This window comes from Sycon ciliatum, chromosome 4 (genome assembly GCF_964019385.1).
Source record: "Sycon ciliatum chromosome 4, ocSycCili1.1, whole genome shotgun sequence".
In the NCBI taxonomy this organism is placed as follows: domain Eukaryota; kingdom Metazoa; phylum Porifera; class Calcarea; order Leucosolenida; family Sycettidae; genus Sycon; species Sycon ciliatum.
Genome location: NC_088646.1, coordinates 2287541 through 2309676, shown reverse-complemented (window position 1 = coordinate 2309676; position 22136 = coordinate 2287541). Strand labels below are relative to the sequence as shown.

The following is a 22136-nucleotide window of genomic DNA, read 5'->3' as shown; positions in this document are numbered from 1 at the left end:
ACGCCAGCTGCGTGTACGGGGTTTTGTCTCAACACTGAGGCTGCGTCGGCCATCAACGTAGACGTCGTCCGTCAACGAAGAACTGAGCGTGCCTGCTATACTTCACTGCGATATCCGTAGATCTACCATTTCCCTCGACGCCGTAGATCTACACGTGGCTGGTCGGAGCCAACCTGATTGGCAACAATCGGCAGGTATGGATCCAGACAGTTGGTCGAGAACCCCTAGCGCGAGACAGGAAATACTACAGAGAGAAATAGACGAACTGCGAAGGTGCCAAGGCTCGGAGGTTCCTAGTCATCTAGTGCGGAGGAAGCCCAGGTATCGGGAAATCATGAACGAAGGCACGACGGACGAATCTAGCCAATCCAGCCAGGAGTCTTCACCAACCGGTAGTAGTCCAGACCAGTTCCAGTCGACGGTCGCGCCTCGACAAAACCGAAGGCAGAGTTCTCGCCTGGCCGGTCCGATTGTTCACAGCTCTGACTCTGAGGAATCACCTGCAGACGGAGGGAATGAGGATGCGTATTTGGCGACTCGGCAGAGCGAGAGGAAACGGCGGAGGCAGAGCCGGCTAATCTCAAGTTCTAGTGGGGCGCATCGTATTCACGAGCACTCTGCGGGACGCTCCCCGGCAAGTGAAGCGAATACTGGCACGACGAGTGCTGATGAGCCCGAAGCACTCCACCAAACTTCTGCATCGACGACGACGTCGGGACAGCGCCGGAGGTCTCCGGAAGCGCCGAATGTCGACACGGCTGGAGAACTCCGTGCGAGCGAAAGGAAAAAGAAAACGGTGAGGATCAACGTGAGCATGGATACCAGCACTGATGAGGCCTTTCCACGGATCACTCCAGCGGCATCTAGTGATATAGACACTGAGTGGGCCGACGTAGATATTCCAACTGCTTCTGAAGTTGCTGCTGCTGCTGCTACCGCTGCTGCTCGTTCAGCATCGACTGCAAGTGCAACGCATCAGCCAGAGACCAGCACTGACCAGGTGCAGACAAGTCATGGCCATGGTAAACAGGCAGAGGAAGAGCAGAGGAAAGGCAGCGGCCAGGTCAGAACTGCCAGTGGCAAGATCAGAACTGCAAGTGGCGGGAGTGAATACTCCATCGTGGCACGCTTGACTCAGTCAAGACGCCAGCGCCTTCGCAGCGTCAAGCTTGACCCGGCCACCATAGAACTGGCAGAGAAGATGGGCATGAAGCTCAACTGTGGCAACGTCACCGAACCAAAGACACTCACTGACAAGGAGTGCAAGCAGATGCGTGCGGCGCAAAGGGGACTCACAGCGTCGCAGCTCGACTCATACAGTGTCATGATGAACTTGCGGTACGATGAATGGTACAAGAACAAAGGTGGACCAAAGCCGTTGCCGAGAAAGGTGACCGTTGAAGAGGAGCAGGCGCAGAAAGCCAGAGAGAAACTGAAAGCTGCGTTGCTTTCGCAGTTTACCAATAAAAAATTGGTGCCTAAATGGCTCCACAGGGACATGGAATTTGCCGATAAGATGAGGAGGCTGGAGATAGAAGAGCAGCTGGAACGGGTGCCCCGAGTACTAGACCGCCCTACGAGGACGCACAGAGGGCAGATGGCGTACATGACACGCCTGGCCAAACCCGTACAGGCACGCAAGCCAATACGGCGCTACGACTATCTGCTGTTCAATCCCGACCACATTCGACAAATCAATGAGCACCGAGAAGCGACTGCAAAGAAGCAGCAGAGAATCGCAGCACGTGACAAAGACAGCGGCACCGAGCCTGAATACACAGCTGCCGAAGTGCGACAACTCGCTTTTCCTGGCAGGGATAAAGATGGCAAGACGAACAAGGACTCACAGACTGATGAAGAAGCTAACACAACCTACCTGGGCCTCAGCATGTTCAAATCCAAGGAACGAGTTCGAACTCTGACCGAGTTTGATGTGTTCCGTGAGAGAGCCCGAGCAATGGACACCATCAACGATCGTCGCGAGAATCGCATGAAAGAAGATCGCGCTCAGCGCAAGAAGAAGGAAGAGAAGCAGGCCAAGATGCTGTATAAGTCCATGATGATGGGACTGGACAAGAGTCTGTGGCCGCCGGAGTACCAGCGAATGGCCGACGAAGAAGATGCCAGGCAAATGGAACGGCGGCACCAGGTTAGCAGCACTGTGAGGCCGAATACAACCCGCGCAACAACACGATGAGCGTGGAGGAAATCCGTGCCATGCGCTTCTTTGCGAAAGATGCACATGGCCAAAACGAGAGTGAAGTGTATGGAATTGGACAAGTTACTCGACTAACTTCCATGCTTGCTATATAATTATCATGCCCAAGGAAAAAATCGACTAAGGAGATGGAGTCCAATGGAGATGGAGAGTTCAAGAGTTCATTCTATCGCTGTCTGCTACAGCATCTCTGACGAGTTGTGTCTAGCGCGCATTACTCTGATCGTATCCAGTCCAGTATGTGCTGGCGTGCACGGGGACTCTTCTGCGATTTGCTCCGGTCTTAGGTGCATCAATTGATCTGCGATCGCTTACAAGAAGCACATGATGTCCAGCGTTGGCTTGCCATGACTACGTCGTTACTCTCCAAGCCATGACTACGTCGTTACTCTCTGGCTTGCCATGACCACGTCGTGACTCTCTGGCTTGCCATGACTACGTCGTTACTCTCTGGCTTGCCATGACTACGTCGTTACTCTCTGGCTTGCCATGACTACGTCGTTACTCTCTGGCTTGCCATGACTACGTCGTTACTCTCTGGCTTGCCATGACTACGTCGTTACTCTCTGGCTTGCCATGACTACGTCGTTACTTTCTGGCTTGCCATGACTACGTCGTTACTCTCTGGCTTTCCTTCTTGACTCCTCATCAGCGGTATGCCGTGTCGAGTCTGATATTACAAATGACCGGGGAAACAGAAGTAGAAACGGGCATCCCGCAGTTCGACCAGCAATCTATTCATGTTGTTGCCTCCCCTGTACCACACCCCGTCGCATACTGTCGTACTTCTGAAGTACATGTAATTTGATTGCCCGCATGCACTGCTGTCCTTGACTGCATGATGGTGTATGGTATTTGTTCAGTTCACATGGCATAGTTCCCCATGTTCCACTACTGGTGTCCATGGTATGACGACATTCTGCACTTGTCCAGTAATCGGTTTGCATGTTCTGTATTTCCTGATCAAAGAAGAATTGAATTGTTTCACAGCAGATCATGCATGAACCAGTTCTTGCAGCTCCGCCGGTGGATCGGCTCAAGATGGCTAACACAGAGTCCCGAAACTAATGACTGTGTTCATGTATCACGAACAATAGCAGAATGCTGCAGGGAACCAGCTCGTCAGTGGCAAAAGAAGCCGTACACAACCATCAGCATTCATGTCGACAGAATTCTATGGGGAATAAAACAAAAAGAAGAAAAAAAATAGCTGGACCCGCAGGGATGAATTTATCCTGTATCGCATCGCAGTTTGCGATGCAAAATCGATCTACTGCTACTCAAAAGTCACCGTGACTCGCAGAAAATTGCGATACATACAGGCTATCCATGCCTAGCCTGTGCTGTCAAGTAACATGCATGCTGTGCGGGGTATGTGGTGCAGGCACTCTCAATCTGCGTGCACATGTATGCTTCAGTCGTTTTTTTCTCCAAATGGGCTTTCAGGCATCACTCTCAAGAAGGACAATGTGGTAAATACCCTACCTTCAAAGAAAAGAGGCTAATCAAAATCAAAGACTGCTACACAATTGTGATTTCGTATAGCAGAAACTGCTATGCAAAAATATGACAGTAAATTCATCCCTGCTGGATGGTGATCTCAAGGATAGTTTTCTTCTGGACCCTGTGAAGAGATAATATTCCAATTGGTTGGTACGAAGTACATCTAATAAGCAAAGGCAGAAAGTGCCATGGTGTTGCTGGCATTGTGCTAGCAGCACCATGGCACAAGTTGTTATCGCATCACATATCGCTACAGTGTACTACACATAGCCGGTGGGGTGATGGTGCCGGTGGTGGCTGGGAACAATATTGACACCACTACGATCATGTAACGTTACTTGTTGTTCAGTAACTTGATTGAACAAAGCCAGTGGAGACCAAACACAGAGTCCTCGGTGCAAGGTAGCTAATGCCTTGCAGCTGGCGTTAGCTGGGAATCCACTCAGCAGTACTTAAGAAGTAGATTACAACTAACAGTGCCAGTACCCGCTGGTCTTGGTCTGACAAGCACTCGTAACCCAGCAGAGTGCTCCTCACGCCCATAGCTAGTTGACGTCACCGAAGAGGAGCACGCCAGCTTCCGACTGCTGGAGGCTGGTGGACTGTCCACCGTCGGTAGTCTCACAGTGCTACAGGGCACACTGCAGGTGATGACAGTGAACAATGTCACTGCCCTTGACTTACTGTGTAGCGTATAGCTGACATTGGGTTGGATACCGTACTACGCTCCGGATAGCAGAATAGCACGGTTTAATACCATGGTTTAATACTGCAAGGCAACATCCACTGCCAGAGATAGAAGTTGTGAAAACAATCCAGCAAAGGTGAGCCCAATCACCCAGTTCCTCTGCAAAGATTTCCCGTTCCTTGGGCAACGTGCAGATTTCTCAGACAGCAGCACCAAGATCACTCTGTTGGGATAGTCGATCGCGGACGCTGTGAGCAGTCAGATTCCGCTGTTGTTGGCTTTTTCAGCAGCGTTCCGAGAACAATACCGATGAAGAGGATGAGCCCAATCTGCTGGTTAGACATGAACTTGGCACCACAGTCAGCTGGCTTGTCCAAGTCCACCGTGCTAATCTAGAAGCGGCACGCACGGCCAAGCACAAACACACACACAAACACACACTCACATCAGTAGCCCAAGCGGGACAACAGAATTATTGCAACCACATCACACTTCTGAAACACGTACAGGCCAGGGTAACCTATGTTCAGTGACTATCCCATGTTGAACAGATGGTCTTTCTACACAGGTTCTAATGTATGCTGTTGGCAAGAGTACATAATTATGTTATGTACTATTGGTGTCGGTAATAAGATGACTGGTCTCATAAGACAAGTGGTCTCTCAAGGCAGGTATTCTCTCACTACCCATTACTCAGTAATAGCCCTTTCACACGACGGGAGAATGTCACGGATTCTCGGCTGTGCGACAGGATCACCAGGGTGATCATCGATTTATTTGAAATCTGAGCCGTAGGCCCGTAGCCCGCAATACCCTGACCCCCTGGCTGTGCGTTTTCGATTTCGGTTTCGCGCTTCATGAACTGGCTTGTATGCGCTGTGTCTGCAATTCATGAACTGGCTTGGACAATCGTGTACTTTGTTGTGTGCACTGTGTCTGCAGAGCTAGTCGTCGTGTGAAGTGTCTTGCCGTGTATTGTAGAACCATTGCATTGTGCAATCGTGAGCACGAACCGTCGTGTGATAAGGTTATAAAGTGGTTGCTTGGCACAGGCTTACTGGCCTAGATTGCAAAACACAATCATAAATTCAAAATGCAGCAATGAAGAAATACGGCACGAACATCACATCTTCAAAACTTAGAACCTTGTTTGAAAAGGATGCAAGCAACAGAGAAATCTCTAGACATTGGTCGCAAGTTGAACGCATAACACATCACCGTATGAGTTGTCGCGCCCAAGATCGTGTCTGCAAGGCTATCTAAACATTCTTTTTAAAGAAAAATCATTTTAGTGGCGATGTGACGAATTTGGCTGCTCGATGAACGAGAGGAGTCAAAACGATTAAACCCAAACTAAAACGATAAACCTTATTTAGCGTCAAAAACACAATTTTGTTCCCAGAAGCCCACATGGGACACTTGCTGGTGACAGGCAGATAGGTGGCTCACCTGGTGCTGCAGGTGCACGTAAGCCAATGCAACTGCTGCATAGTAGGGTGCAGTCAGTGCAGCGTTGTAGCCAGCCAGCGACAGCAGTCCAGCCATGCTCAGTGCAAAGCTAGTCAACACACCGCGTGTCCTATCCCCAAACAGCAGGGCGGTCGAGCGCACACCAACATTGATGTCATCTTTCTTATCCTACAACCAAATACAAACAAGGAAGAAAGAGAAAGAGAAAGAGAGAGGGAAAAAAAGAAGAAGAAAAGAGAGAGAGAGAGAGAGAGAGAGAGAGAGAGAGAGAGAGAGAGAGAGAGACAGAGAGAGAGACAGAGAGAGAGAGAGACAGAGAGAGAGACAGAGAGAGACAGAGAGAGAGAGAGAGACAGAGAGAGAGAGAGAGAGAGAGAGAGAGAGACAGAGAGAGAGACAGAGACAGAGACAGAGAGATAGATAGATGGATAGAGAGAGAGAGAGAGACACACACACACACACACACACACACACACACACACACACACACACACACACACAGAAAGAGGCAGAGAGACAGGCACACAAAGTAAAGAAAAGATGAAGACAAGCGTACACTACAGTATGCAGTGCTCAGGTACACATGTACTCGCCATCAAACTCCGCGAGATCATGTCGTGTAATGCTAGCAGCCAGAAGCAACAATCATGTACCTGATGGGCGTAGATGGTGTCATAGGCCAGTGTCCAGTTGATACAGGCTATATAGAGCGGTACTACAACACCCAGGTCTAGTGAGCCATGCACAGCAGCCCAGCCCATGATAGCACCCCAGTTGAATGTCAAACCTGCAAAGAGCACGATGAACAAGATAACAGTGTCGGCACAAGGAAAATATGGTATGTTGCACAGAAACTTGCATATCCATACATCCTCACAAAACTCTTAGCTAACGGTCTCTAGGCCACACCTGTCAATCAAGAAATAAATACAATACCTGAATTTTTAGGCAAGGCGGCCTATCTTCAGGCCACACAGTTTTATATCGTTTGTGTTAACGGACACTCACTGTCTGACGACAAAGCTTTATGCAACAAAGAAAAGAGAGTGTCTCTTGTAGCTCTGAATTCAAGCTCTGGCTGATCAACAGACATAAAATTATTTCCTTTAATTAAAATCCCTATAGTAAAACAAGACACGAGTGGCGTGTGCATGTCGACGTACCGAGGACAGCTTGAGGCCAGTCAGTGAAGCGCTTGGCAAGAGGGTACATGGCAACAGGCAGCAAGGCCAAGGCACCGAGAGGAAAGCTAAACACAGAGAAGAAGAGAAACACTTCGCTGACACCGCTGAGCCTATTTTATCTAATACGTACAGTTTCGCTCACCTAGGAACAGCAGCAGACTAAATGTACTTCCAGTGCACACAAGGAACCATGATGTAATCTAAGAGATCTCTGACTCTGGCAAGCCAACCAGCAACACACACACACACACACACACACACACACACACACACACACACCACCGTACCAGTAGAAGTTGAGTGAGAGCAACACAGCTAGTGCTCCGCTGAGCTGCAATGCCAAGAAGGCCGTGGCCTGGCCATACGATACCTGGCCACTGGCAATCGGCCTGGTTTTCGTTCTCTCCACCTGTGCATACACATACACACATGCACACACACACACACACACACACACACACACACACACACACACACACACACACACACACACACACACACACACATACACACGCATACAGCCCTCCCCCCAACACACACGCACAAACACACGCACACGAGTTCATGCAAATAAGTCAACCGGAGATAACATCTCTCAGGAGCTAGCTCCAGGCCTGGAGTGTGTGTGTGTGTGTATGTGTGTTGTACCTGCCACCTTTGTTGGTTTCAGGGTTCATATACTTTCTATTTGAAGTATACATACTTGTTAACCATGGACTGCTTCTGGCTAAATTAACTCTTGTGTAATCAATGGTGCTAGTGAAGCTTATCAGATCCACTCTGATTTAGCCACCCACACTAGTAGCAAGTATTACCTTTGCTGGGGGCAGGGGTAACTGCAGTTGGATCCCTGGACGGATACCCTGATGCCGTCAATCCTTTTTCTGCACCTTGTCCTCACCCACTTACTGAGGTGTGGTGAGCCCATAAGTGGGATCATTTTCAAGTCCACCCAGAGTTTTGGGGATTTCAGGGGGTGTCGGCAGTTGGGCGGTTCAATAGCCAATTGAGTCATCTTTCCAAGATTCCTTTTGAGTTTCTCTCCCCTCTCCCGGGGAGACCCACGTGACCAGTTTTGGCAGTGAGCAACAAGTTCAAGTACAAGTATGTGTGTGTGTGTGTGAGAGAGAGAGAGAGAGAGAGAGAGTGTGTGCTTTGTCCGTTACTATAAAGGAAAATCAGTGTGTATTACCAGTGCACCGGAGATTTACGTGCTTCTCTTGTGGAAGACGTATATGGTATATGACGGTGTGGTGGTCGTTGTTGTTGCCATGATCGTTGTGGTGAAGGTGTGTGTGCGGATGTGTTTTTGTGTGCATATGTGTGTGTGTAAATGAGTGTGTGTGTGTGTGTGTGTGTGTGTATGTGTGTGTGTGTGCGGATGTGTTTTTGTGTGCATATGTGTGTGTGTGTGTGTGTGTGTGTGTGCGTGTGTGTGTGTGTGTGTGTGTCAATTCTTCAGCCTTGCAAGCTGTTGAATGGTGGAATCCCAGCACAAGCTGTTATGGCTTCTGCTGTAGCATCGCTATCATCGCCTCCGGCGATGGGCGTCCAATGGTCCAATGGTGTGTGTGTGTGTGGTGCGTGCACGCGAGCTAGTGGTGCGTGACAATCACCAATTAGGGGTGGCTATATGTCTTCAAGGTGCCTGATATGATTAAAAGGCTTGAGTTCATATCACGCACCTTCTTATCAAACTCCACATCCCACATGTCATTGATCGTGCACCCAGCACCACGCATGCAGAGCGCTCCCACGCCAAACAAAGCCAGCAATCGCGCATCCGGAAGCCCTCCAGCAGGCGCTGCCAGTGCTATGCTCCATGCTCCGGGTATAAACAACAGCCACGACCCAATGGGCTTGTCCACGCGCGCCAATTTCCAATAGGGTACAATGGATGATGGGACGTATTTGATCAATGATCTCGTCTTTTCCTTAGGGTCTGGGATATTTGTACAGCATCTGAAAAGCAATCTCGTGTTGCATGTTGATGGGCGGAATTGAGGTGCAAATCGACGGGCAGGTGAGAACAACAGCGACGGTAGAGCCATGAAAAAATACGATTGGCTCTCTACATAATCACTGACAGCATGCACCAGAAATTTTCTGAAACACAAAATGTGACAAATCAAATGCACAAGGAGTCGAGTCAGGCTGCGCTAGGGACTGATTTTGAAAGCGTCCTGAAGCTCCGGCTCCCCTCGAAAAACCAGGACAACAACGGGGCAGTTACGTCATTCACGTGTCAGAGTTATCCAACATACGGTATACCGGTAGTCATTATGCAACATAGCCAGTGCGAGGTATGCAAGATGCAAGCTCTCATTCGAATTTTTGACCATTTGCTTTGTGGATTTCAAGTGTTGTTTTCCTGTCATACTACATCCATGTAGTAGTCTCGTTTGCTTATTTTTCGTAAGCCACTAGCCTTCTCTGACTTGTTTGCGCTCTGCCAGTTTTTAACTCTCTCGTCGCGTTTGCTTTGAAGAGCGCCCTGCTGTGGAGTACTTTTTCAAAGTCACTGGAGCCTGTACATGTAATCAGTTTTTTCTATGTGTCAAGTAGTAAGGGTAGATTTCCTATTCGCAGCTGCACCAGCCGAAGAGCTTGTGAACTTTTCTTGGGCTTAGAGGGTTGTCCACGCTCTGTGGACCTTGGCACTAATCAAGTGAGTTGTTCGTTGACTCAGCTTTGCTGTACTGAAGTCTAATTGTACCAAAGAGCAAAATATTGCAATTTAACACTCAGCAGCTCAGCTTTAGGTTCTTTACAATAAGCATTCCACAAGTACATGTATGTTATTTCACTGCCTTCTCCCTGGGCTGGTGCAGGCAAAAGGCACATTGAAATGCCTTATGCACACCATAATGGTGGAAGCATCAATGACGAAAACGTAATCATTATACAACTCTTATCGAAGAAGAAAGGTAGAACGTGTACATGTGCTCGTACTGCCAAGAACTTGAAGCATGCACGCCGCAATCCTGAGGTCCCGCTGCGTCCCCAGTGGTGTTGTGTGACTGTGCTGGAAGTATGATGCTGACTGTCGTTGTGAACCTATCTGGCAACGGGTTGGTCTCAACTCACAACCTACTGAGCGAACTCATCCACAACAACCAGACAAAAGCAGCGCCTGTGGTTGGATGTGAGGGGGAATGGATCTGAACGTTCCATACGGACTTGCTCGAATGAGAGAGCCCGTGTGATACATGCCAACATGCTGTACAAGGTATTGGCAGCGACTTCGGTGATGATAGCAGAACTGTATGCTGCTCTGTACGCTATGCCGTACGACTGTTATCATTGCCGCTGCCATTGTCTTCTTGGTTGCTACCTACTAGTACATTGGCTGTAGAGTGGTGAGAGGAGTAGAGCAACACTGTACTTCAAGTACTACGTTGGCTGTTTGTGTTGTTACAGTGCCCAAAGATGATCAGCAGTCATCGCCACCGCCACCGTCGGCGTTCAGTAAGTACAGGGAGACATGCAAGCACCTTGTCTCTGGTGCCTGTGCCGGCGCAGTGTCTCGCACATGCGTGTCGCCGTTAGAGCGACTGAAAATCCTCCTCCAGCTGCAGCCGTCGCGCCCGGACACGGCAAAGTACGGTGGTATTATACCGTCGCTGAAGCTCATACATCGCGAGGAAGGCTTTCGTGGATTTTATAAGGTACAGTAAAAAATAAAATGAACCTATCCAGACGCCCCTAGTCCGGGCATGTCCATCTACTGGGCATGTCCATCTGCAGGGGACCTTTCTGACCCATCTAGAGTCACAAAAATGGGCTGTTCAACCGAAAAACGGGCCCCAAAACTATTGAATGGCCTAAAAATTGTTTACTTGCATGCAGTAAGGGGCCGTCCAAGGTTACCAATAATATTTTCAAAACGAAAAGTTTTCGTTTGGGGGTGGGTGGGTTTGATGGAGTTTCGTTTTGAAAATAATTATTGAATGCAGATGGAGAATGCCCAATTACTTCTGGGTGTCGAAAATTGACATCAATGTTTGATTGGAATTCGTTTTACCTGCAGAAAAGGTGGGCGGGTGGGGGCTGAAAAATACTAAAACTTTTCGTTTTGTAAAAACAATTGGTAATCCCGGACGGCCCCTAAGTGTGACAAAATATATGTTATCAGTTGCGGGAAGTGTTCGTCCCAACCGGCCCGGATTAGGGGAGCCTTACTGTATGTTCTTGGCTAGTCTTGTTTTCTTGTTGTGGCCAGCACTAACACCTGCCTATCAGATTATCCTAGTGCATGTATTTGAACATTAGTACCGTACTCGCGCGATTAGTGCCCCTGGGGCACTATTTTTTCAATGTTCATCACTGATGGGGCAGTATTCAAGAGAGGGCACTAGTTTTTCATTGCTGGTACATTTGCGTCATCCAGCATAAAACAAAGAAAAACAGAGCCTAAAGTGTACTGTAAACGCTCACGACTCCACAGAAACGGGAACAAGACCTGCGATTTTGTTCCTGAAAACACCAGTGCAAAGCAATGGCCAAGAACATTAGCAAAAGAACACCAAACTTGCACATGGGCTTGGTTACAAGACCGGGGGGGGGGGGGCACTATTCAAGAGAGGGCTTGCGACGGACTATTCCTTCTGGCAAACGCTTGGCTGTTCTCCTGTACCACCTCTGTCAGGGAGAAGCACTATCAGAAATCAGCGCTCTATTCCATATCAGCACGACCATTGCTGGTGTCATTGTCAACGACCTACAGTCCATTCATTGGAAACTGGCACCCTAACTTTTTGGTGTCTCTCTCACATAGTTGTAGATATCGTGAAAACAACAGTACATCCTGCATTGTGTGACCTGTGCAATTACTCCTTGCCACATTTGAGACCAGAAAAGTCCAAGAACAGGGAAATAGAAATTCAGCCAGTTACAGGTTTTACAAAATTAAGACAGGTATGCCATGGCAAATTGTACGGAGAAGCAGATCCCAAACCCAGATTTTTGAGATTTAAAGTGGGTTTTTGATCCTCAATTCGGCCCAAATCCGACTTTCAAAAGCCAGCGGGCCAGTTTCCGATGAATGGACTTTAGTTGACTCGTTGGTAGGCCCTGTGTCTGCTGACACCATCCTGTTTCCGGTTGGCAAACAGCTGCATTGCACGATGAGACAATTTGAAGAATTGGCCAGAGAGAGAGAGAGAGACAGACAGACAGACAGACAGAGGCAGAGAGAGAGAGAGAGAGAGAGACAGAGACAGAGACAGAGACAGAGACAGAGACAGAGACAGAGAGACAGAGAGACAGAGAGAGAGACAGAGAGACAGAGAGACAAAGGGAGAGAGAGAGAGAGAGAGAGAGAGAGAGAGAGAGAGAGAGAGAAAGATGTAGAGTATTATTTGTCACTATCAAATAGCTGCTTCAAGAATGTCATCTGGCTTTGCACAAGCAACTGCGAGTGCTCCCGTTACTGCTGGAGCATGCCAGACACGAAGGTTTGCTGGTTGGCCTGAGATGTTGTCAGCTTCTCCACCATCTTCATACTGACGTCTTCTATGGATCTCGTGAGTGTTGCGTCGTTTTGACCTGTTGTGGCTCTCCTTTTTTCTTCCGGCTACCGCCCACAGCTGCTGCAGCACCAGGTTCCTCCCTCTCTAATGGTGGAGGAGCATCGTCATGTGGACGCTTGGTTCTGTGCTACCCTGGCTGATATGTTGGGGTGGCAGGCGTTGTGGCGAGCTGTTCGCTGTCAGTCGTTACGACATCGCCAATAAAATCGTCATCGCTGCCGTCGCCAGTTGGACGAAGTGGTGGACGACTGACCCGAGGTGTCGTTGGCTGTGAAGCCTGCCCGGTGCTAGATGGGGTCACGGGGATGCTCACAGCTGCAGGAGATGAAGTGGAACTTCTGTGCCGGTCATGGGGTGTTGTAGCTCCCCAGCTTGCAGCGACATTGGCACTTTCTACTAGACCAGTTGAACTCTCCAAATCAATGATTGGACTTGTAGATCTGCTACTGGCCGAGCTGCTTGAACTTGCGGCAGCAACAGAGAGCGATGAGGTGCTGGTCAAGGGCCCAAACCCAGGCACGTCCTTGAATAGCTTGTGCCATTTCTTGGAATTGGCCCACCCTGCAAAGGCCCCCTCAAGGTTGATGTCACCGTCTGGTCCAGGTGCCAGTTGATGTAGACTTCCGAAATTTTCGATACAGTTCTTTGGACTTGGCCTTCAAATTATCTATTTTGTTGTGGACCATCTTTCCATCGAATGTCATGTCCAAGCCAACACTCCTAGCGTACAGATTCAGTTCTTCAGCGATCTTTTTCTCCTTCTGCAATCTCTTCTTCATCGTTCCACTTTTCACTCGCTGGTAGTGTGCCCACAGCTCGATCAACTTTCCCTCCATCTCATCATTGAACACAAGTTTCGGCATGTTGAACTTCAACTTCACAAACTAGTTTGAACGTGACAGAAGGAAAACAAAACAACATGCAACTACTCAAGACAAGGAGCGAATGGAAAGGAAAAAAGAGCTGATGACAAGAAGTCTCACGGACGGTGCAAAACAAACTACAGTCCAGAAATGCAAATAAAACATAAACGCGCCTTTGTATACCCGTCTGGAGTTTGCTGAATACGTTTGCGCAACATTTTGGGTTTCCCGCGAAAAGCAGACCGTTTGCAAGATAACTTTTAAAGGAACGCAACAAAAATGCGGTTTTCTAGGTAGTGTGCAAAGGGACCTTATGCTGGTCTGTTTGGACTGTGTCTGCTCCTGGCTGTTGTCTGCTCAGGGCAATGGAACGAATGTTCTCCGTATTATGCCCTACATGGCCGTCCAGTTTGCTGCCTATGAAAAACTGAAGAAGGTGAGGAATCAAGTCACTCTCTCCTTTTTTCTCCCCCCCCCCCCCCCCCCTCACACACACACACCACACACACCTGGTCCTGATCCTGGTAAACACTGCCATTACGGTCACGTGTCCCCTTACGGGGCCGACAATATAGAACGACGAGCGGGACCACGTTCGAGAGAGCCATCTCCAGCAGCTATGGATCTGGCTTATCATCGGAAACAATTCCTCTCACGGCTGCCGCTAGAACTGGTCCATCACTCTCCACAACAGAGCGAACATTCCATGAGCCAACGCTCAGAGTCGTTCCAAGTCGTCGTCTTCGTGCGGTAGTTTGCTTCTCTCGCGGGCTTGCAAAGCCTCGCGAAGGACTCCGAGGTGGGGGCGACGAGGAGAGTGTCGGCATCGTAACTATCCGACCAAGTCTCCTGTCGGTGAATACCCCACCTCAGGCACTGTTGGCCTGGACGGCTGGGGACACCCCAGGCCGTCCACAACGGCGAGAACAAGCACGGACGGAGGCCAGAAACAAGAGCCCGAAAAAGTACAATCGTCCTCCACCAGAGCAGAGAACACACACATTGTCAAGATGTTCAACTATTTGAAAGATTTTCTTATCGTCGGAAACGATTCCTCTCACGGCGGCCGTTCGAACTGGTCCATCACTCTCCACAACAGAGCAAACATTCCATCAGCCAATGCTCAGAGTCGTTCCAAGTCGTCGTCTTCGTGTGGTAGTTTGCTCTACTAACCACACACACACACACACACACACACACACACACACACACACACACACACACACACACACACACACACACACACACACACACACACACAAACACACACACACACACACTCTCTCTCTCTCTCTCTTTCTCCCTCTCTCTCTCTTTCTCTCTCTCTCTCTCATTCTCCACCATCTCCGTTTTGGTCGTTTGTGGTCTTTGCTGTTGACATGTTGCTAGTTAGATGCGCAATGGTAATGTTGCCATGGATATATCACTGGATGACATGTAGAGGCTTTCTTTCATTTTGTTTGTAGTCACTGTTATACGTATGTCATTGTCCATATGACTGTGTGTGGGGTGTCTGTCTTCTGTCTGTGGTGTGTGTGTGTGTGTGTGTGTGTGTGTGTGTGTGTGTGTGTGTGTGTGTGTGTGTGTGTGTGTGTGTGTGTATGTGTGCATGTTTTCGACGTGCAGGTGCTGTATGTGTCCAACGGTCCGGAGTCAGCACCACGTCGGCTGCTCGCTGGCAGTATTGCTGGAGTCTGCTCTGTGTCAGTCACGTACCCTCTGGATCTCGTCAGGTATAGTCCTACTGTGTTGTGATTAATTTGTTTGAAAGATGTGCTTACTCTGCTGGTCGATAATAGTGGAAAACACTTCAAAACAGTGCTTGGGTCCACAGGTTGTGAGTGGTTGTGGGCGTACCTGAGAATCGTGAGGTCCCAAGTTCAAGACCTGCGTTGGCAGCAGGGAGCATGTGCTGTGCTAACGAACGCTGTGATGTGTATACGTGAACAACGTTGCATGTTATGAACTGCGCCGACACCCAATGTTAACTGGTTACTCACTACTCGGAGTGAGGGTAATATGGATGCAGCTGACGAGGTTTCGCCCCCTTCCCCCGTCGAGCCCTGGTTGTGAGCTAACCATATTTCATCCTCGCCGCTAGGCTCTGCACCTGCCACTTTGGTATAATCAGGCATGTTGGTGGCTGGGCATGAGCGAAACTTTCTAAGCTGGTTTCGTGTTTCTCGACACCATCGTATCGCCGGTGGCAACGCGGATGTGTGAACTTTTCTTTACTAGTTAGTAATGCAGACAGTTGGCGTCTTCCTTGAACTTGCCAGGCAGGTGCAGGGTTGACGCGTCTGTCAACAATGCCAAGCCAAGCTAGTCTTTCTTCCGCAGCTTGGAGAGCGCTCTCCACAGGGAGATCCGCTGCCGCCTTCGTGTCGTGTCGAATCGTGTCTATCCACCACCGTCGTGTTCAATTTGGGGTGGAGTGAAATGTCAAGAGCTGCCAATTCAGGGGAGTGCACACATGAACAGAACGTGTGTTTACTTGTCAAGTGCGTGATTTTCTCGGTTTTGATGATGGAATGCTGAATCGTGAACCCTTTTGTAATTCCCTACTCTCTATACCAAAGCTGTGCTATAAGATCTGTGTGATTGTACTGCGGATAGGCAGGTTTGTGGGTCCGATAGTCATTGTCCATGTGTGGAAGGAAAAGAGATGGAAAATTGCCCATATGTATATGGATGTAATGTGTACTAAACGTAGTGACTAATGTATGGCCTGTGTATGTGCCTGTGCATGTGGCATCTTCACAGGCTTCATATAGCGAGCGTACGGTAGGACCTGATTACCGCCTGTGACATCACGTCATACCATCCGTATACAACCATGACTGTTCATACCTGCTGTTGTTTTGTATAGGACACGCTTATCTGTACAGATGGAGAGCAAGAATCCAAAGTACAAGTAAGTTGATATAATTGTTCGGCAGTCTTTCTTTCTATCAATCTGCCTGTCTTTCTGTACACCTGTCCGTCCCTGCATCCATTCATTTGTCTATTTCCACTGCGGGTCACATACACACAGGTGCTGTCAGAAAAAATACGGAGTGCCCTGGAACTTGATGAGTTACTCCGTCTTTTTTCTTTGTTTCCACTGCTCTATTTCTTGATGTCTGAAGAGAAATGGTCAACTCATGTGCTATCTGCTTGGATCCTTCCTCTCTTTTTTTATGTTCAACTACAATGTACATCAGACCATCTGGTAAAAGGAGAGCGATCGCTCTCGCGCGCCTTCGCTCTCCTTATTTTCTTTTAGGGTGCACTTTTCGTCGCGCGCCTTGAGAATTTCGAGCGCATCCGCATCACTATGAAGTTCTGAAAACACTCAAATATTTCGTAACTCGGCTTTCCCTGAACGAATCGAGTAGTCGAAAGGTCTCTTCGCATTAGAAAGTTCTCAGCTGTCGGCTCCAACAAATCGGAAGTCGATCCGAGGTCCAATATAATAGTGGAGTTACGGCACTCGCAAGGTATTTTACGTACCGTTGCAAATTTTCACTTCCGCACTTGGGCGGCAATCATAGTATTTTGACATAAAGGATTCCCCTCCGTTGCGTGACAGTCCGGGCATGCATAGACCTGTGTGACGCCAGGCACAGGTCTACAGAAGAAAGGAGCGCTCTACGATGAATACTACAAAAAATACCATGGATCTTAGCGAATTGTCTCAATTTCCCATTGCGTGCGTCATTGTCCCTGATGAAGGGAAACTAAAGTTGTGGTCCGAACAGCTTTATTTTTGTAATGCGTACGGCGATTTTCCAGAACGAATTTGGCAGCTATTGAATCCGATTGGGGTATGGCAAGATGTTGAAAAACCCGTATTGTGCTCGCCTTGGATAGATAAGGCGAGCGACTTTTTTTTTGGGGGGGGGGGGAGGGCGGTGGGGACTGCTCTCCCACCACTCTCCTTGAGAGGATAGCGAGAGTGATTGTTCACTCTCCTGGATTTTTCTTACACGAAGGTCTGTACATGTATGAGCATTCCAGTTTGTTTGTCTTTTTCGTGTTTCACTTGAAACTCTCCCATTTACTGAGCACTGGCAAGATGAAACCTGTGTACGCCCAAGGGGCCTTACGAAGGTGGTCCCTGTGCACCGGTACGGGGGTCTTCTTATCCATGGTCATTTGACTGGAAATAACATTTCTTGGTCCTACTTCAAGTAGTTGTAGTGGTTCTCTAGGACAGGTGGTCGCCTTATCAGAGTGTCACCTTGACCGGGTTTTACTTTGTTTATGAGTCTGAATTTGTGTACTTCTCGAAGTATCTTTAAACTTTTACATAATGTTGTGCTTTCTTTCCTTTTGTCTTCATTGTTGGTAGTGTCTTCCCCTGGTAATTGTATGTTATGTCGGTGTGTTGGGTTTGTTACACTTTCCTCAGGAGTATAGCTCACTGCTTCCGCACCATTCTCAAAGAAGAAGGTGGCTTCATGTCCGGTGCGCTGTATCGCGGAATTGGGCCAACCCTGTCCGGCATTGCGCCGTACGTCGGCATCAACTTTGCCGTGTACGAGACGATAAAGAGCTACGTGATTGTGGCGTACCTGCCGCCGTCGTTCACCTACCAGCACGGCTCCGTGTCGGTGTCCGTGGCGGATGCCTATCTGCCCGCGTACGTCAAGCTGGCGTGCGGTTGCTTGTCCGGCGCCACGGCGCAGAGTCTAACCTACCCGCTGGACGTGCTGCGGCGGAGAATGCAGATGAAGGGCTTCAACCATCACTTCGCCTACAAGAACTCATTCCACGCCATCCGCATCATCCTGCGCACAGAAGGTGTGCGCGGTATGTACAAGGGTTTCTGGCCCAACTTGGTTAAGGTAAGTAGTTCTCACAGCATATCTGTACACGGAAGTTTTACTCTATAAACTTTATTAAGCACGTAGCCATTATCTGCATTACACTGCAGGGGCGTCGGACACACTTTTTGGCCAAATTACCCTGTGAATCAATACAAAATACACTGATCTGGGCTCTAAATTTCCAAACTTTTCGGCTCAATCACCCTCCTCCACGAATAAATTGTACTTGAGGTGGCTGACCGTACCACACTAAAATACCTTCCAACGCCCCTGCACTGGCATGAACTTCTTGGTTGTTGCCTACTTTCCTGTTGAAGTGACCAGCACATCTTGAATGAAATGAAGTGGAAGGAGAGATGCACTTTCTCTCCACTGTGTGGTGTGTTGGTTGATGATGAGTCACTTACTGTTATACATACGGTGTTAAATAGCAATGAAAAATATCAATTGTGCACTCATAATCATGTATAAACAATTAAAATGAAACAATTCCAGAACGTTTTCGTGTGACCATCATCAGTGGAACATCGTCACATAGTAAGAATAACTAAAACAACCAGTTATATAGCTAGAGTAACATGAAAAGAAGCGTGAGAATGCAGCACAGCTAGCGGTTATGCATAACGCGTGTAGTGTGAACCTTTGCAGTGTATCTGAGAATGAGAATTTTTAAATAATACGCACTCACCAGTTTTTGTTCACACGCACTCACAGCTGCCACATTCATCTACTGCTACCATTCTCAGATACACTGCAAAGGTTCACACTACACGCGTTATGCATAACCGCTAGCTGTGCTGCATTCTCACGCTTCTTTTCATGTTACTCTAGCTATATAACTGGTTGTTTTAGTTATTCTTACTATGTGACGATGTTCCACTGATGATGGTCACACGAAAACGTTCTGGAATTGTTTCATTTTAATTGTTTATACATGATTATGAGTGCACAATTGATATTTTTCATTGCTATTTTACGACTGTTGTCTCCTCGTCGGTTATTTACATACGGTGTTATTAATACTTTTTTTTTAGTAATACTCATTCCTGCTTCTTTGTTGTTGTTGTTGTTGTTGGTGGTGGTGGTGGTGGTGGTGGTGGTGGTGGTTGTAGTGGTGGTGGTGGTGGTGGTGGTGGTGGTGGTGGTGGTGGTTGTAGTGGTGGTGGTGGTGGTGGTGGTGGTGGTGGTGGTGGTGGTGGTGGTGGTGGTGTGCGTGCGTGCGTGCGTGCGTCTGTCTGTCTGTGTATGTATATGTATGTATATGTGTATCTATGTCTGTTGGACAGGTTGCGCCGGCCATGGGCATGAACTTCTTGACGTACGAATTTGTCAAGGCTCGCTTCAGCGGTGTGCCCCTCGGCCTTCGTTGGAGGGAAGGCAGCTGACTTTAACCACCTGTCACTGTATGTGTCGCTTCTTCGCTGCCTGATTGCAGTCGGAAAGCCTTGAACTTGCAACGCGTCCGTTCTTGTTGCATTAGTCCCAGCGCCCTTGCCGCTGCCTGTATGCTGCAGCAGAGGGCAGGTTCACTTGAGGCAGATTCTCTCGTTGGAATATTAACTTATAATTGTGTTCTGGGTCAATGTGCCGCTTATAACCACTGAATAGGATTTTTTAAATTGTGGCTGCACCCCGGAACTAGGCCTTGACCTCTGGTCAGTTTGAGTTGGTATTCTCTTGTAGTATTTCTATTAGTGTTTTAGTGCTTTGTACTGTCCCAAGAGTTAGCCATTCTTCTCTCAAATGCAGGCTCTGAAGTTCCAGTTTCTGCTTCCTCAAAGAGCAGTGTATGCTGAGAAAATCTTTATCATGAACTAGCGATCTCTCTTTGGCGTGAACCAGCATTAGGAACCTCTCCGTACAAGTCAAGGTTTGTTAGTGGATGAGAATGCAACATGCCTCACTCCCAAAGAAGAATTATAATTTGATGCTGAGTGCTTGATCCTTGTAGTGAAGTGTCGTAACACTGTGACTGCTTGATGGTGAGTTGGAAGAGGCTGGAAGAATACCCAAGTGGACGTGGAGAGTTAGTGCACATGTATACACGGCTCTCTGCTGTGTTCCTGCATGACTGGTCTAGATCGTATCTCAGCCGACCGTGTTTCGGCATGCAGAGTGACCAATAACTAATTACTTGAATGGTTCACTTGGTGTTTCTCGGACCCTGTGCTGGCAATGGCTTATTTGCGGAGAGCAACCGTGACAGCTCCAGCCTCAGCTTTCTGTTATGGTCTCTCGCATGTTGCCATTTATGGTCTCTCCTGTCCCCTTGGAAAAACGCGATTCCGCGGCCGCGGCAAATTTCGCAGAAAATGCCATCATCCGCGGAAATCACGGAATCCACACTTTTGCCCGCGGAATCTGAATTTTTAGGGTAAATTACTAAAATTACTACTCAGAAAGCAGCAGAAAAACTACTTTGCGATCTGTTTGAGCACATTTCTCTTGCCAGTGCAGGTCTCTCCAAGATTCTTCACTCTTATTCAGTTTGTGACTGCAAAGGATAGTATGAAAAGTGCTCCTTCATGCGACTAGTTGTCATATCCTCTACGAGGAGGGTGAAAAACTTGCAGAAAGTGCCGCAGATTTTTGATTTTACCGCAGAAAATGCCGCAGAAAACCCCCCTTTTCCCCGCGGAATTTGCCGCGGAATTTTGAATTCTTCGCCGCGTTTTTCCAAAGGGACAGTCTCTCGCATGTTGCCATTCCCGTGTGAGCGCTGGCGCAGGGGCGGATCCAGAGATCTCTACAGGGGGGTTCCGGTTGAACCAAAATTGAACAGGCAAAATATTATGGAATCAGATTGTTTTGAAGTTGTGCGGTTGACACATGTAATTACGACAATCCGATTGTGTGTGGCAATCGCATGCTTTTAAAACACATTACGGACATATATTTTTCCATCATCGACCACACCATAACTGCACCCTCCAGCCGGCCTTGACACGTAACGTTGCCACAGCACACCACCATCGCTGGAGGGCGCAGTTGTGGTGTGGTGGACGATGGAAAGCCTGTACAGGGCCAAATGCTGCTGCTTACCCTACATTGTATAATTATTATTTAGTACGGACACATAATCATAATTATACTTGAGTACATGTATTCTTCTTCTTCTTCGGTAACTACAAGTCATAATAAATATGAAAATGACTGTGAGAATAGAGTGTACATGTAGTAGAAACTTAGATCAGTTTCTCCAGTTGCAAGAACTGGATAGCTTCTGATGGTTGTGTGAGAATTGCCTCCCTGACTGACTGACGTGAAGGTACATAGACGTGTACATGCTCGACTGCTGTGTCTGGCAGGGCAAGCTAGCAGGAGGTGGGCAGCATCATCAACTGTTCCAGGACAGTGAGTGCAATCGGGTGAAGGTGCCGCCTCAATCTGGAACAAGTACTTGTTCAGCAGGCTGCAGTGGCCAGTGAGGAGCTGATTGAGGATGGTGGTCTCATGCCGGGACAGAGGGCTGCGGAACTTGCTGGTGTTGATTACATGTATGCAATCGACTGCCGGGCACACAGGCCAGTGAGGGCTTGAAGACCCTTTCAACTAACTTCTTGTAAATATCGAATGTGCAAGCCATGGGTACGTTGAGAGCCAGCAATGCCGAAATGACAACTACCGTAAAGTCGCGGATAAAAGCCGGGCTTTAACCCTTTATTGGCCGATTAAAATACAAACAAGCCCACGCAATCGCCAAACCTCAGTGTACCTAAATTGGACGTAACTTTAATTTGCATTGGACAAATTCCACGATCTTGGGCATCCTGGAAAGGCCTTGGCGAGAGGAGCGCAATGAGCGCACACTCGACTCCATGGGATGCACTGGCCCAGCACTGCAAGCCAGGGAAGGCCCACCAGCGCT

The 22136-nt window shown here is 48.3% G+C and overlaps 3 protein-coding genes across 3 annotated transcripts; 2 read left to right on the top strand and 1 right to left on the bottom strand.

The window, feature by feature from the left end:
* Positions 1-334: 334 nt before the first annotated feature.
* On the top strand, positions 335-2197 carry LOC135813350 (uncharacterized). The gene has a single exon (XM_065326450.1). The coding sequence runs from the start codon at positions 335-337 to the stop codon at positions 2195-2197; it is 1863 nt and encodes a 620-aa protein (XP_065182522.1).
* A 1429-nt stretch (positions 2198-3626) lies between these two features.
* LOC135813871 (4-hydroxybenzoate polyprenyltransferase, mitochondrial-like) lies at positions 3627-9199 on the bottom strand. Its single transcript, XM_065326894.1, has 6 exons — positions 8749-9199; positions 7351-7472; positions 7043-7128; positions 6533-6666; positions 5859-6047; positions 3627-4801 (listed from the first exon to the last, which is right to left on the bottom strand). Exons 1-6 carry the CDS (start codon positions 9112-9114, stop codon positions 4628-4630), a joined length of 1071 nt encoding a protein of 356 aa, XP_065182966.1. The 5' UTR covers positions 9115-9199; the 3' UTR covers positions 3627-4627.
* Positions 9200-9376: 177 nt separating this feature from the next.
* LOC135813870 (uncharacterized) lies at positions 9377-20246 on the top strand. Its single transcript, XM_065326893.1, has 7 exons — positions 9377-9731; positions 10484-10731; positions 13819-13893; positions 15084-15190; positions 16327-16371; positions 17851-18286; positions 19555-20246. Coding segments are annotated over exons 1-7 (1011 nt in total). The 5' UTR covers positions 9377-9730; the 3' UTR covers positions 19654-20246.
* The last annotated feature ends 1890 nt before the right edge of the window (positions 20247-22136 follow it).

Excerpts from the sequence above, each read along its gene's own strand:
- LOC135813871 (XM_065326894.1), bottom strand. The coding sequence starts at position 9,114 with ATGGCTCTACCGTCGCTGTTGTTCTCACCTGCCCGTCGATTTGCACCT. Across the intron at positions 7,473-8,748 it reads ATGTGGAGTTTGATAAGAAG|GTGGAGAGAACGAAAACCAG; the intron begins GTGCGTGATATG and ends GTGTATGCACAG. Across the intron at positions 7,129-7,350 it reads CTCTCACTCAACTTCTACTG|CTTTCCTCTCGGTGCCTTGG; the intron begins GTACGGTGGTGT and ends CTCTGTGTTTAG.
- LOC135813870 (XM_065326893.1), top strand. Across the intron at positions 15,191-16,326 it reads TACCCTCTGGATCTCGTCAG|GACACGCTTATCTGTACAGA; the intron begins GTATAGTCCTAC and ends TGTTTTGTATAG. Across the intron at positions 18,287-19,554 it reads TCTGGCCCAACTTGGTTAAG|GTTGCGCCGGCCATGGGCAT; the intron begins GTAAGTAGTTCT and ends TCTGTTGGACAG.
- LOC135813350 (XM_065326450.1), top strand. The coding sequence starts at position 335 with ATGAACGAAGGCACGACGGACGAATCTAGCCAATCCAGCCAGGAGTCT.